The sequence below is a fragment of the Chinchilla lanigera genome, unplaced genomic scaffold (genome assembly GCF_000276665.1).
Source record: "Chinchilla lanigera isolate Chin_1 unplaced genomic scaffold, ChiLan1.0 scaffold00022, whole genome shotgun sequence".
Classification (NCBI taxonomy): domain Eukaryota; kingdom Metazoa; phylum Chordata; class Mammalia; order Rodentia; family Chinchillidae; genus Chinchilla; species Chinchilla lanigera.
Window position 1 is genome coordinate 26,541,254 of NW_004955423.1, and position 16,178 is coordinate 26,557,431.

General features: G+C 41.7%; 1 protein-coding gene across 5 annotated transcripts in view; it reads left to right on the forward strand.

The window, feature by feature from the left end:
- The window catches only part of Itgb3bp (integrin beta 3 binding protein (beta3-endonexin)), a 57,818-nt gene that overhangs the window by 30,275 nt on the left and 11,365 nt on the right, over positions 1-16,178 (forward strand). For 3 of the 5 annotated variants that reach the window (XM_013514391.1, XM_005385326.2, XM_013514393.1), the window contains 2 exons: positions 1,073-1,142; positions 15,702-15,780. In XM_013514391.1, coding sequence (XP_013369845.1) covers positions 1,073-1,142; positions 15,702-15,780 — 149 coding nt within the window. The other 2 variants (XM_013514392.1, XM_013514394.1) reach the window with 2 other exon arrangements.

Here is a 16,178-nt window from a genome sequence, read left to right on the forward strand (position 1 = left end):
TGTGTGCAGTTCTACAGAGTACACCGGAACAAGCACGGAAGTGCCCGTTTGTAAAGCAGCTGATTGTGTGGCCGCAAGCACCCTGCTGTTAGCATCAGGCTCACCGTTAGGCCCCAAGACCTCAGGGATCATGACTCAGTTTACTTCCACATCTTCCATTGCGCTTCTGTTAACGTGTGACACTTGTGAGCATTTAGATAAGTCATGGCCCTTGGTAACTGCATAGCATTTTAACTATTCCTTTTACTCTGTGCAAAATAAAAATACTTCTAACAAGTTTCATATTTTACAGATTGAGGACCCCTTATCTGAAATGCTCAGGACCAGACAGATTTCAGAGTTTTTTGAATTTTGGAATATTTGCATAGATTTTACCAGCTGAACATCCTTAAAAGCTGAAAAGTCTGCACTCAAAGTTTCAGATTTTGGAGCATTTTGGATTTCAGATTTTCAGATTAGGGATGCTCAACCTGTATAAAGATATTCCCAAGGATTGACTGTATAGCATTTAAAGTTAAATGTAGAGCTACCATATGATCCAGCAATCCCTTCACTGGGTGTGTATTCACACGCCCAGGTTATGCAGTCAAGGTCGGAGAAATGTCTGCGCTCCTCTGTTACTGCAGGTTACTCACAGTAGCCAGAGTGGGGAGTCTGCGCACTGTGGACCAGCAGGTAATAACTGGGAAAAGACGGTGTGGTGTACATACACAGCCCCACTCAGCACCTTACCCAGGGCTGCAGGGCTGCTTGCTGTGACCCCAGGGGTGACTGAGGCTTCAGGTTTCCTGCAGTGTGCTGGGCCCTGAGCATCAGTTACCATGTAGCCTAACACACAAAGGAATCCCAGAGCAAGCCAGGCTCCTGCAGTGAGAGGGGTCACAACGAAAACCTCAGTTGCACAGGGGACCTGATTTCAGCACGTGTGGAAAATGACAAGCCCAGGACTGTAAATCCAAAATCGGAGATCTTTCGCCCTTTATTTTCTGTGTGAATTTGACAGTCTACATTTACTTAACTTTGACAAATTCTTTCTTAACCTCATGTTCTTTTCTTTATTACATACATATAGGAAAGAGCAAAAAATTGGATCACCTCAGTTTGGCAGAAAGAAAGGGAAGTCCACCAAAAGACGATGATGAGTAAGTTTGTGTTTTGGACTGTACACACCTGCTTTGCAAGAAAAAGTCTGGGTTTGTGAATGTGATCATTTAATAAAAATCGTTTAGCTAGGCCTGGTGGCTCCCACCTCTACTCCCAGCTGTGTGGGAGGATGGAAAGTTCAAGGCCATCCTTGGCAGCTTAGTGGTATCCTGTCTCAAAAATAAAAAGGACCAGGGATGTAGCCTGGCACTACCTAGGTTCAGTCCCCAGTACCACCCGAAACACAAGAGGGATGGAGGGAAAGAGATCATTTACCTGTAGAAATTAATACCTGAGCTAGTCTTCTTTCTTAAAGAAGCAAAGTACCTCACTTGCGGTGTGTTTTGCGGTGCTTGGGTAATGGTGACGTGTGGTGCCTTAATTTGACAACGTGAGCAAAGGAAGCCAGCCTTTCAGGTTTCCACAGATGGCGGAGTAAGACATGACTGGGAACAGTATAAATGGGGGTGCAGCCAGGAGCTGAGGTCTGATACCCAGCAGCCCTTCTCCCCGTCCTGGCATGCAGGGCCTCTGGACAGGATGTCAGTGCTGAGCTGCCCCTGTGGGTCCTGTCATCCTAAAGGCGGGTTCAGCAGTGCTGGGTGACATTTCCCAGGCATTCTGTGTCCAACTGACCTAGCTCAGCATCTCTGTGTGCCAAGCTCATAGTGGCAACTTGAGGCTCCCCTGCTGAGCTCAAATTTGGCATTGTGCGCTAAGACACCTCCCCACCGTAGAAGTGGACTGCGTACCACCACTGTCTGCACTGTCCGCGTGGCACCCAGGTGCACTTTCTGCGTACGTCGTGGTAACATTTGTAGTTCTAGCCTCGGTCAGGTTGAAAGTCTTCCTACAGTAGTGAACTGGGATGCTCGTCAGCGGTGCTCTGGAGTAGAAGACGGGAAGGCTGAAAGCCCTGTAAAGTTCTGTCCTGGAGAAGGGAGGCTTTCTCCGAGAGACCTCACTGTCTGCACCCCCACATCCAGCCTGACTCCTGTCTGCTCTAGGAGCTCTCTTCCCCAGCTGTGGGGATTTTCACACCGTCTTCCCTACCCCAAGATCTGCTCCTCGTGTCAGTGCTCTCTCCCTCCTCTAGGCAAAGCTCCCGCTTTCTCAATAAACTGGCTTCAACTATGTATTAAAGGGAAAGCAGTCTTTTTGTTTGTTTGTTTGTTTATTTATTTATTTTTATTTTAAAGAGAAGAAAAAACAATTTCAAAACAAGATAATAGGAGGGTAACAATGATTAATACATTGCCTATTGTTATCTTTAAATTAATTACTCAGAGTACAAGATATCAGCATTTAATTGACCAAACAATATTAGCACAAACCTTTCTTTTCAGTGAACTAAGAGGAATTAGTAGTACAGCTGTCTATCTTGTATGTATGTGTGTGTGTGTATATATATATATTTTTTTTCTTTTTTCTTTTCCTTTCTTTTCTCCATTACCCCATCCCAGTTTCTCTTTCCTTTTGAAGTTTCTTCCCATTTTACAATATCTATTGTACATTTTGGATCTTATTTATTCTTTCAGCTTCTCACAGTAGGGAGATAGTATGATGTTTACACATGTGTGTCAGGTTTATTTCACTTATGAGAATAGTCTCAAGTTATATTCGTTTACCTATAAAAGTCTCCTGTTTATTCATCTTTATGGCTGAGTAGTACTCCGCTGTATAAAAAGATCACATCTTTTTTTATCCGTTCCGTAGTTGGAATGGCGTTTGTGTTGTTTCCAAGATCTAGCTATTACAAATTATGCTTCTATAAACACAGGCGCACATGTATTGCTATGCTACAGTGTTTTTAATTCTTTTAGGAGGATACCCAGCAGGGGAATAGCTGGGTCAAATGGGACCTCCAGTCCTAGTTCTTTGAGGAATCTCCACACTGATTTCCACAGTGGTTGCACCAGTCTACATTCCCACCAACCGTGGAGAAGGTTCCTTTTTTCCCACAGCCCCTCCAGCATTTGTTATTGGTTGATTTCTTGATACTATCCATTCTTTCCAGCATGAGATGAATCTTGCTTTTGCTTTAATTTTCATCTCTTGAATGACCAGTGATGTTGGACATTTTTTTGTACATGTATTTGCTGTTTGTATTTCTTCATCTGAGAAGTATGTATTCCTCTCATTTGTCCCCCCCTTTTGTTTTTTTTTTTTTTGGTACCAGCAGTTGAACCCAGGACCTCACGCTTGCCAGGCAAGTGCTGTGCCACTGAGCTGTATCCAGGGCCCGAGATGCCCATTTTTGGATTGGGTCTTTAAATTTGGGAGGTCTTTTTTTTTTTAATTCTTTATATGTTCTTGATAGTAATCCTTTGTCTGATAAAGAGCTGGCAAACATTTTCCCACATTGTAGGTTGGCTCTTCACGCTGTTGGTGGTTTCTCTTGCTGTGCAAAAGCTTTCTAATAAGATGAGATAATAAGATGAGTTGTTGGTTCTCTGTGATAGCTCCTGTGTGATAAGGGTTTTATTCATAAATTCTTGGCCAATACCAGTGTCTTCAAGCATTTTATCTATTCTGTCTTCCAGGAAATTTAATGTTTCTGCTTTAATATTTAGAGCTTTGATCCATTTTGAATTTAGTTTAATGCATGTTGAAAGATACGGGTCCAGTTTTAATCTTCAGCATGTGCAGAGCCAGTTCTTCCAGCACCATTTATTAAAGAGGCTATCTTTCTTCAGTGAATGTATTTAGCACTTTTGTGAAAGATCATGTGGCTGAGTGTATCTAAAGTTGTTTATGCATCTTCTAATCTGTTCTACTGATCCTTGGCTCTGCTTTTGTGCCAGTACCATGCTGGTCTTTTTATTTTTTTATTTTTTTTAAATCACAGTAGCTTTATAGTATAATTTCAAGTCAGGGATTGTGATGCCCCCAGCCTTGCCTTTGTTGCGCAGAATTGCCTTTGCTACTCTAGTGTCGGACTTCTCATCCATCCCTGTCCAGAGTGAACAGGTCCCTTGAACTAGGTACCCACAGATGTATAAGAAAAGTAAGAAAAAGGGGCTGGGGATTTAGCTCAGCGGCACAGTGCCTGCCTGGCAAGCGCAAGGTCGTGAGTTCGATTCCCAGTACTGGAAAAAAAAACAAAAAAAAGAAAAGTAAGAAAAAAAATCAAACCAAGAGAGCCAAAATCTTGTGATCAGGTGCTAGCAGCCTCTAGGACTGAGCCCTGATTACCATCCTCACTAACCTTTTATTCAGAATCAACCCAGGAGGCAGCAGAGGAATGGAAGATATCAACTGTTTTAGCAAGGACAATACAACTCAATTATCAGGAATGCGACTTGACTGGTTAGCCATCATGTTATCTTCCTTCCGGTACATCTCAGCAAAGCCTCTAGTATTGATCCTGGGGCTTACAGTGCTTATGCTAGACTTCCTCCAGAACCCAACAATCATGGCTTGGTCAGGCCTCAGGCAATACACAAAACAGTAACTAAGGAATGTCCTTCTCCACACTCTAGGTCTCTTTTGGTTCCAAATGAATTTTAGGATTATTTTCTCTAATTCTGCGAGATATGCTGTAGGAATTTTGATCAGAATTGCATTAAATCTGTATAACAGTTTAGGAAGTACTGCCATTTTCACTACATTGGTTCTTCTTACTGGAGAGCAAGGAATATCTTTCCATTTTCTTTTTTTTTTTTTGGTTTTTCTCCGGTACCGGGAATCGAACTCATGACCTTGCGCTTGCCAGGCAGGCGCTGTGCCACTGAGCTAAATCCCCAGCCTCTTTCCATTTTCTGATATCCATTTCAGTCTCCTTTTTCAGAGCACTGTAGTTTTCAATGTAGAGTCTTTTACATCCTTCATTAGATTGATTTCTAGGTATTCATTTTTGGGGGTGCTATTGTGAAAGGTGTTATTTCCCTAATTTCTCAGTAACTTTGTTGTTCATGTACAGGAAGGCTATTGATTTTGAGTGTTGACTTTGTATCCAGCTATGCTACAGAGTTTGCTTATTAAATCTAGCAGTTTCTTAGTGGAGTTTTTGGAGTCTTCCATGTAGAGTATAATGTCATCAGCAAGTAATGATAAGTTAACAACTTCTTTTCCTATCATTATTTCTTTTATTCTTTGTCTAATTGCTCTGGCTAAAGTTTCCAGGACTGTGTTGAATAAGCGTGAAGATAATGGACATCCTTGTCTTGTTCCTGATTTTAGAAAGCAAGCTTTCAGTTTTTGTCCATTTAGTATGACGTTGGCTGTTGGTTTGTGATAGATGGCTTTTATCAGGTAGATACCACCTGAATGCGCCTGATCTTGTCTGATCTCGGAAGCTAAGCAGGGTCAGCCGGGTTAGTACTTGAATGGGAGATAAAGACCATCTATTCTGATTTTGTGTAGGGTTTTTATCACGAATGGGTGCTGGACTTTGTCAAATGCTTTTCTGCATCTATTGAGATGATCATATGATTTTTGTCCTTGGCTCTGTTAATACAGTGTATTACATTTATTGATTTACATATGTTGAACCATCCCTGCATCCCTGGGATGAATCCTACTTGGTCATGGTGTATAATCATCTTGATGATTTGCTGCATTCTGTTTGCCAGTATCTTATTGAGGATTTTTGCGTCTGTGTTCATTAGGGAGACTGGACTGTAATTCTCTTTCTTAGTTGGGTTCTTCTGTGGTTTTGGTATCAGGGTAATGCTTGCTTCCAGTAATGAATTTGGGAGTATTGTTTCCCTTTCAGTTTCATTAAAGAATTTGAGAAGTAATAGTATTATGTCTTCTATCTTTTTCATTTAACTTATTTTTTTAAAAAATAGGCAGTATATCTCATAGTGAAAAATTCAAATTGTGCCAAAGTATATCTAGTGAATGCCAACAGCAAGTAGTAGTTATGAATCACAGAGAATCTTGTTTTTGAAAACATATGCCCGCTGGGGCTGGGGATTTAGCTCAGCAGCACAGCACCTCCCTGGCAAGTGCAAGGTCGTGAGTTCGATTCCTGGTACCAGGGAAAAACAAAAACAAAAAAAAAAACGAAAACAGATGCTCACTGAACAGTTGGTTTCTAACACAATATATAAAATCTAACAAACTCAGAAGTAAGTCTAGGGGTGAAAGAGGAAATGCTTTTAGGCTAAAGCAGTACTGTGTAAGCAAACCAAATCTGCTTCCCTCCTGAGTGAGCTCTCAAACTCTTAGTTTTCATAGTTTTTTTCTTTTGCTTTTTTCTGAGCCCATCAATTTGGGCAGTGCTCAGGTTTTTCTAAAATACAGTAGTTCCTAGGGTGATTTGCTACCTTGCTTGTGGATCATGTACAGTTTGTCTATATTTATTTATTAATTTCTCTCAAGATTTGTTCCTAAAGATCTTGGCTATTTATGTATATCAACCTGTGGCTTGGTGCTAAGATTAAGTGTAAGTGGAGGTATTTTTAAGTGTAAGTGGAGGTATAATAAAAGTTAGGCATTTCCTTTTTTTCCATTTTTTATGAAATTACTCAGTCCTTGTCAAAGAGCCATTTTTAGTATAGTAATGGATTTTTTCCCATTTTTTAATATTTCTTTTAGTATTTTGCAAAACTACTCTACAGGTTTAAAGTTTTAAAAATCCAAAATTAAACTGGACTTACATTTAACTGGATTAGTTTTGGGGGGTTTTTGTTGCTGCTGTTGTTTTGAGGTGGGTGTTTTTTTGGTGGTTGTTTGTTTGGGGTTTTTTTGGTCTTTTTGGGAACAGAGTCTCATTATGCAGTTCAGGCTAGCCTTGAGCTCACTTTGTAGCCTAGCTCGTCTCAGACTTGCACAGTCCTCCTGCCTCTGCCTCCTGGCACTGGGATTATAGGTGTGCACCACCATACCTGGCTTGGATTAGTTTGAAATGATCATAACATTTTGTATTGTTTTAGCATAATCTAACTTCTTTTGTGTGTCTGCTGCTGGGGTGTGCATGGGCCCCATGCCTGGGAGACACTGGCAGCAGGATGTCTTGTCTAGAAGCCCCCGTGACACAGTAAGGCACAAAGGGTGAACCAGTACCAGCCAGTCAGTGCTGGGAGAAACCAGTCCTTAACAGCGGTCCATGTAATCAGGAGCTTGGCTCACACAGCGTCTGCTGTCAGTGATTGCTGTGGTGCCCTCCTCTCAGTCTGTTCAGGCCAAAAGATGCCCTTTAACAGTGTTCAGCAGGGCTGGGTCGGAGCCAGGGGCAGCACGGTCGCCTAGTGTGAGGCCCTGAGTTCCATCTCCAGCACCATGCGCACGCACAGAACGTTCAGTAATAAGGGCCTCAGAGTTAGGGCAGCACAGTGTTAGAAAGGATATGTTTATTCAGTTGGGTTAGCTGTATATGCCCCTTTTCCACAATAGAGCTACTCCTGCCTGAGTAACTGATGTCTTCCATAAAAGATAGCACTGTCACTGGACTAATAGTACAGGGAAAATTGCATCTGGACCCTGACCTCACTCTGCACTCCGAAATCAATTCGGGATGGATGGTAGGCCTGCACAGGAAAGGTAGAAAGAGTAAAAATGTTAGAGGAAAACGTACTCGTAATAGGCAAAGTACCAACCATAAAAGAAGAACCTGATAAACTGGACTACTGTAAAACTTCTTTTCATAAAAAGAAACTTTTTAAAAAGTTTCTCTCTCACCCCATTCTGGTCCTGCGGTTTTTGGGTACAGAGCTGCCGACGTCTTCCGTGACCCTACCTCATGGGCGGTTGATGAGTGGGTGGTGGGCCCCTGACCCTGCCCACCCACAGCACACAGGGCGTGAGTGCCCTCGGGCTGTGGAGGTGGAAGAGGAAGACGAAGGTGTGTGGGCTGTGCTCTTCACCGTGGAGAGCAAGCTGGTTCGCAGCGCGAGGGAAAGCAGCCGTAGCCAGAGGAGACAGACGCGCGGTCTACACTCAGTCTTTCACAGCCGAAAGAAATTCGGTGCCGAAAGTTGCTGGCATGTAGCTCCCAGGAGCCGAGGCGCCCCACGCGCTGCAGGCTGTCCGGCAGTACCCTGCGCTCTGACATTGGACGCCGTCCCTGGCTCTTGCCAGAACTGAACCATCTCCAGACTGTGCTGATGGTCCCTGAGCTGCTTAAGTCCCCGCAGGGTCCTGAGGAGAACACCCGCTTCCTCTGGATGTGGATTTTCCTAACCTATCTCCCCTTCCCAAAGTCACGTGTGTCCCGTGGGACACGAGTGTGAGCACTGGTAGTTCCGGGTCGTGTTCCCTGACACCACCAGAACACATCCGCACTGCTCCTTAATCAGCCTGCTGCCGGTGCTGGCTTTCTTCTTGGGTCTCTGACACTGTGCAGGGAGAACAGGTCTCAGTGGGTGATGATCCCCAGGCCATGATGCCCGAAGTATGAGAAAACAAGATGATGTATACACCCAGTCCCCAAAGGCGGACTTCACGCTGATGCCGGATACCGTGCCACGTGCTGGAGCAGCACAGATAAAAGCTTGGTTTTGTTTCCTGAGTTATTAAGTCTAGAAAGAGACCTGGACAGATGGTGTGACCTAAGGGTTTGTTGCATAGCTCGATGCTACCACAAAACTACAGGATAACTAGAATTTAGGAAGAAAGAGGCTTTTAAAGTACATTCTTGGATGATCAGAATAGCTTACCATTTTCTGACAAGAGAACTCAGTAAATGTTTATGATGAAAGTAAACATGACGCAGACAAGTTTCAAAATAAATTTGTTTAAAATTTTTTTTTTGGAAAGCTAATACTCATTCACAGTATTTCTTTGTATGTTGCCTAGCAACAAAGCTAAAATTAAAAATTCCAGTAAGAGAAACAAAAAAAATGCTGAGTAAATTTCTAACAAATGATTAATCTAGTCTCTTTTTACAAAATTGTGAACATGTGTAGCAGAAAAGGAGGAAGCCAAAGCTGAACTTCTCTGGCCAGCAGCAGAGTCAGAGAAGGAAATGACCACACTGCGTAATGCATTTCGTTTGCAATAAGTTGTTTACAGTCCAAGTGAAAATTTCCTTCTTTTGTATTTCTTTTAAAACCTTCAAAATGACTTCCTGTGAAAATAATCAGTGACTAATGGATGTATGACTTTGTTTTTTTAACTTTCTGTTTGGGTTTTGAGACAAGGTCTCACTACGGTAAGCCGGCCTTGAACTCACTAAGTAGCCCAGGCTGGCCTCAAGTTCTAGGTGATCCTTCTGCCTCAGCCTCCTGAGTGCCGGGAAGAAGCCATGTGCCAGGACACCAGGCTTTAACTTTCTTAATTCTTTTAAAATTCCTGTTGTAAGATTCATTAAAAAGCTGAATCTCTTTATTGTTTTAAAAGTTCTTATTTTGATAAAAATGTTAAATGCAATAGAAATACAAATTAAATAGAAACACTGTTCAACTATTTTTATAGGTAAGTGCTTTTGTTTATTTAAGCCCCAGTCTTGAGGCTCTTAAAAGTGCACTTTCATGAAGTAGAGTGCATAAAGGGCAGGGGCCAAACCGCTGGAGGCGGGGTCTCCCGATGGCGGGCTGTCTGCAGACACAAGCTCACAACACCCCGGAGACATTTTTTAAACGTCAGATTTCTAAATAATCTCAAATTTACAGAAAATCTGCAAGAATATCACAGAAGACTCATGAGTCCCCAGAGTCACACATTGTTACAGCTTGCCACCTGTACTTTCCTTGGCTGTCTGTCGTACATGTGCAAACACACAGTATACTCACAGTTTTTCCAAATATTTGAGAAGTCACAGCCAGTGCCTTTTATCATTAAAACTTCAGTTTGTATTTTCTAAGGAAAGAAGTATTCTCCTTGAGTGGTGGTGCAGATAAGTGACTCAGGAGATGGAACCCAGACACAGCTGCTGTCACTTAACGCTCTCTCAGCAGGTCCAGGCTTCCGTACAGGTCGCACCGTGCGCCGTCGCCCCTGCTTTCCTTTCACGTGGAATAGTCTCTCGGCCTCGCTGCCCCGTGACGGGTTATTGGTACTTAGTCCCGGCTGTGTTCTGCACATCATTCCGCATGTGGCGTCGATGTTTGTTCAAGTGTGTGTCCGCAGTGTCGGACGTCAGGAGACCCTCTGCGCTAGATCGGCACCTCAGCAGCTTGCCTGAGGTGGCGTTTACGGCAGCACGGGTTGTTTCCCTCTGTAATGAACACACACTTCCGGGGGATACTGAGACCGGGTCTCTCCCAGCAGCTCACCTTCACAGTTCTTGCCGAGTCAGGCACCGCCACGCTGGTTGCGCAGCCGCGATCTGCTCACACCATCGCTCCCACGTTTGTTTATTAACCCTTCTTACACTCGTGGGTTCGTAGTGCTGCAGGGTTTTCCTCGCCTTCTCCCTTTCCATATTTCCATCTTGTCAAACAAATCTCCGTCTCCCAAGAACAGGAGTCTGTTTGTACTTTGTACAGCATACAAAAAATAGTTTCAGAATCCCTACATTTGCTGCACTGCCGAAAGCAAACCTCCTCAGTAATCACCATTTATCTGCAGTCTTTTTTTGTCCTTTAATTGAAGGCATAAAGTCAAATTACTTTGTTCAAAAATTGCTTGCTTGCTACACTAAGAATTATTATTTGGGATAGGTTCTCTGGTTTCTGTATGTATTTATTTTCTCTCATGCTTGGTGATTTAATTTTTTTTACTAATATAATTCTAAAAGTCAAAACTATACATCCCTCAAAAAATAAAAAACAGGAAATGGTATCCCTTCTGCTGTTCCTTCTGCTTACCTTGTGGATAACTAAATTCAGTCATTTCTCGTTTACCTTTCACATGTTTATTTTTACAAAATTAAGCAGTTTCATTTTTTTCTTACATAGAGGATAGCATGTAACATATGCCCTTTTGTACACTGCTTTTTTAACTTACGAAATCACTCCCTATCGGTCTGCTGGGAGAACTTGATTTTCCTTTTTCATTATTTTTTTTTAACTTGGAGAATTTTAAATGTGAGAATTCTCCCTAAAGGAAAATACAGTTCCATGTTCTAGATTTTTTTTTCAGAAAGCAAGCAGTTGGTAGCACGTCAGTAATGCCCATTTACAAACAAACACCTACACATCAGTATTTCATGTTAGCGTCCGTATCCCTTACGTTCTGCAGGGGCTATGTGTAACTCTCTGCCGTCGGCTCTCCTGCCCTGGCAGCATGCTGCTCTAGCTGGCTCTGCTTTGAAGATGCAGTGGTAGCGTGACTCCCAGAAGGGTTATTTGCAGCATTTTACTCTCAGATCACTGTAGATACATGTGCCATTGTGGGAAGTAAAACGGACCACGTATACCCTTTTCTCAGCTTCCTGACGTCTACGGAACGGTAGTAAGAGATCACAACCAGGAAATTGGCGCTGACACAGGATACCATTTCACGCTTAACTCTGCGCATGTGTGTGCGCACGCGTGTTTTGAGTTCTATACAGTTTTATCACATGTGTAAGTTCTTGTATCCACCATCACAGTCAAACCACAGAACATGTCCAATATCACAAGGATCCTTCCTGTTGTACAGAACTTATTTTTAATCATTGTTTATTCACTTGTAGGTAAAAGAGTAACCTTTTTGTTGATACTGGGAACTTAACCCACAAGCAGTCTACCACCAGTCTACATCCCCAGACCCCCACCCCCACCCATGGGTCTCCAAATAAGTGGCCCAGACTGTCCTCCAACTTGCCATCCCCTGGGACAGCCTCCCAAATAGCGGGATTCCAGGCATGCAGTGCCGTAGCCAGCTTTACTGTATATTTAATCATGTAAAAAGAGTATTTACTTAATTCAGTTTCTGCTTAAATAAAGGTCTCTAGGAGTAACTTAGTTGAGGTTTTGTTTTTTGTTTTTTACGTTTTTAGAGACAAGAGTCTCATGTGTAGTCCAAGCTGGTCTTTAATTCACTATGTAGTCCAGGCTGGCCTGAAACTCCTGACAGTCCTCCTGCCTCAGCCTCCTGAGTGCTAGGATTACAGGTGTGTGCCAGTCTGCCCAGCTAATTGAGAGTTTTTATCAAAACTTAGGATAAAGGTACGTTTATATTCTATAGGTGAGTGAAGACTAGGAGGAAAATCAGTATTTAAAATAGACTTATTTTCAACTGTTAAAATTTTTTGATATGCAAGACTAAAAGCTTACCCCCAGGAATCAAGAACAAGACAAGGACACCAACTTTCAACACTGGTATTCAGTGTTATACTGGAAATTTGAGCTGATGTCCAATAAAAAAGAGAGGGAAATTTAGTTAGAATGAATTAAAATGATCTTTTTTTGCAGATGACAGAGCTAATAATTTCAGCAGTATTGTAGAGTACAAGAAGAACACAGAAAAATGGGTGGTGTTTCTGTGCACCTATAGTGACTAGTTGAGAAGGGAATTGAGGGAGCAATTTCATTTACAGAAGCATCTGGGTGAAAATAAAATACTCGGTGAGAAACTCAGAAGACTACAAAGCATTGCTGAAAGAAATTAAAGAACATGCAAGTAAATGGAAAGACCGACATCCTGTATCCATGGGCAGGAAGAGTTAATGTTGTTACGGTGTTAATACCACTACCCAAAACAATCTCCAGAGTCAGTGTGATCCCTGTCAGTTTTTACAGAATGATTCAGTAGCATTTTTTTACAGAAATGGAAAAGCCCACCCTCAAATTTCCACAAAGCTGCAAGAGACTCCAATCAAAACAGCCTTGAAAGAGAAGAAGAAAGTCAGAGGACTCATGCTGACTACCACATTTCAAAACTCACTACCAAGTTACAGTAATCAAAACAGTATGGTTTGGGGGTAAGAGTAGCCACATAAAGTACATAAAAAGATACTGAACATCATTAGTCATTAAAGGAATGCAGATCAAAGCCACAATGAACTAGGCTATTTAAACAGAACACGAAAAATACATGTGGCAAGGGTGTGGAGACACTGGAATGCTTGTACATTGTAGTTCCTATGGAAACAGACTGGTGGTTCCTAGAAAGTTTAAACATAGAATTACTGACTAACCAGTCTCATTCATTTGTACATGCACAAAAAAATAGAACCTTGTGACTCAAACAAGTGTTTGCACACCACATAGGTTTCAGCATTTCACAATACCTTTGCATTTCACAATGTTCATGCTGGTGCAAATATTTATCGGCAAATGAATGGTTATACAAAATGTAACATACTCATCAGTGGAATATCACTCACTATTAAAAAGGAATGAAGTTCGAACACCTGCTAAAATGTGTAATATAATAAACAGGCCTAAACACGAGAGAAATTTTTTTCACAAAGTGTTCAGTTTTTGTACTGACCACAGATTTTAAAAATTTGACCAATCTTCAGAGAAAATGTGCTTAATCACTGTTGCTGTACTTGAGAACCACCTGGAAATCATTATTTCTAGCTCCCATCTAGAGATGTTCTCAGTGAGCAGAGCTTGGATATAGCCCAGGAATTTGTGCTTTTAGCACTATCTTTTCTTTTTTTTGGTTTTTTTTTTCTGGTACCAGGAATCGAACTAACGACCTTGCGCTTGCCAGGCAGGTGCTGTGCCACTGAGCTAAATCCCCAGCCCCCATTTTTAATTCTTTCACCAAGAAATTCTGATGCCTGTAGTAAGTGAATTATTTGCACTTTCGTAGATAATTTGTAACAGTTTCACAACATAGGTCAGACACACCTGGGTTCATCCAACTAGTTATATAACTCTAGATAATCAAATAATTTTTGTGCTTTTATATGTATATGAGATAATTATTCCAGACTTGTTTTGAAAATTAAAGCATAGCTTGTACAAGTAACAAGTACAGTGCCTTGAACTTAGAAAGCACTTAACAGTGTTTGAATATATTTTGTTGTGATAATAATCCAAGTATCATCACCCAAAATAGTCAGCTGACTTATTTACTTTTTTCTGTCTGAGGCATAGTATTGTGAGAATAAGAACTTGATTTCATCCCTGTTATCCACATGTAATTCTCAGGTCTTAAGATGTTATAAAAAATACAATTTCTTAGAGGTCAACTTAGGATAACAATTTTTAGGAATAGAATCAATTAAGAGTTTGTGTCCTTAGAGAGTAAGTATTGTATTAATAGAGAAGGTACAAATGTAAGTTTTAAGTTTAATATGGAGGAAGGAGAGGTTGGTTAGAGTATTACTTTTCTCAATAATTTGTGAAAGAACAAATAATTAACAAGTAATCTGGCATGGTGGTACACGCTTTTAATCCCAGCACTTGGGAGGCTGAGACAGGAGGATTGCTGTGAGTTTGAGGCTGGTCTGGACTACATAGTGAACTCAAGGCCAACCTGGACTATAGAGCAAAACCCTGTCTTAAAAAAAAAAAAAAAAGTAAAAGGAGAGTTAAGAAGCACTGGGGCTCAGTAGAATCATATAATGTCCTTCCAACATTGACTGAATATGCATGTGTGTGCACATGCTTATGTGTGGCTGCATGTGCGTGTGTGGTCCTAAGACTTCCACACCTGCTTCATAAGGGTCAGGAATGATGGCATAAGTGTGCACACAAAGGGGAATAACTTGAGGAGGATGAATGGCAGTGTCTTTTACTGTAATAAAATTTGTAATATGAATATTCACTGTATTTTCTTTATCACACATAATAGAGCAGAATGATAGTTTTAAAAGACAAGTTGCACATCACTTGTGTGAGACCAAAGAAATTCACATAGAAGGAGCTAAAAGTTTAAGTAATGGATATATCCAGGGTCTCCCATGGATTGTATTTGGCTGAAGAATCTAATTTCAGTTGTTCTTCAAAGTGATAAGGATTTCCTTTTTTGAGGAAAATGAGAGAATGCTGAACGTCACCATGCCACCTTTTCAAGCAAGTCTGCGTTGACAGAATAGTGTTTTGGATACATTATTAAAATTAAGTTCACCTCTTTCTTTTTACTCCCCCATGTAGCTACTAAAAACTTTAAATTTCCTGTATAGCTTTCAATTACATTGTGTTATCGTATACATTGATGAGGTCTTAAAATTGGAGAAGGAAGTAAAATTGCTACAAGGAAGGGATGGCTCAGTCGTCTTGTTGTGTTTACCAGACAGGCTGTTGTGCAGCCTCCAGAACTATAGCTGTGTGGACTGCACGGCCCCCAAATGTGTGATGTTCTTATACTGAGTAAAGAAAGCGTGGTAAACTTAAAATTTTTTAAAGCCCAGGAGAAATTCTCCAGAATACTAAGTAGAGATATGTTCACAAGGTGGGATTATAGGTCTTATTTTTCTTTCATTTTCAAATATAAAAGATTGTAAATCTTATTATAAGAAATATATAATCCATAAAACTCAGTTATTTTTAAAAAGTCATTGAGTGCCACACTTCACAGGCTCGGACCAAGACAAATAAGGGGACAGGGTGTCCCAGCCTCCCAAGCGGTGTCCCGGAGAGAGGATAAGCCCGGCGCGCCCCGCCCAGGGAGGACCGGGAGACAGGCGTGGAGCGGAGGAGCGGAGGAGCCGGGGAGCCTTGACATCGTTTACCGCTTTGGAAGACGTGAAGAAAGGCTGAGAGGGAGTCGGTCTCTTTCAGCAGCATGAAAGCCCTGAGGGGGCTTGCCGTGTGCGAACCCTTATTCTGGCGCTCCTTCCTTCCTAGATTCATGGTGGTCTTCTCTAAAGCTGAGAAGTGCACAGAAGAAATCACAGAGATAATGCAGAGCCTGAAGAGCCTACAGGTTGGCTTTTGATTTTGTTTATTTCTGTATGTCTGCGTAATTTTTCACACCATGCTGCCCTGCCTGCGGGACGGCAGGGGCCAAGCCCATCCTGACCACCAGCCGCTGGGGCTGTGCAGGGCTGTGCTTGTGGACTGCTCTGGTCGCTCTGCTCAGATGACTGCCTCTTAGCCGTATTTTAGTACTGCAACAGCTGGCTTTTTCACATTTGAAAGTAAATTTGTAGATTATGTTTAATCTTTTCAGTCAGTAAGTTGTTTATGTTCAGGAATTCTAAGGCTTACAATATTTGACATACCAGAAACAGTTAATTTCCTAACATCAAGTTTAAATTTTTCTTTCTTCCTTTTTTCTTTTAAACTTTTTGAGACAGGGCCTCATTGTGCAGTTCAGGCTGG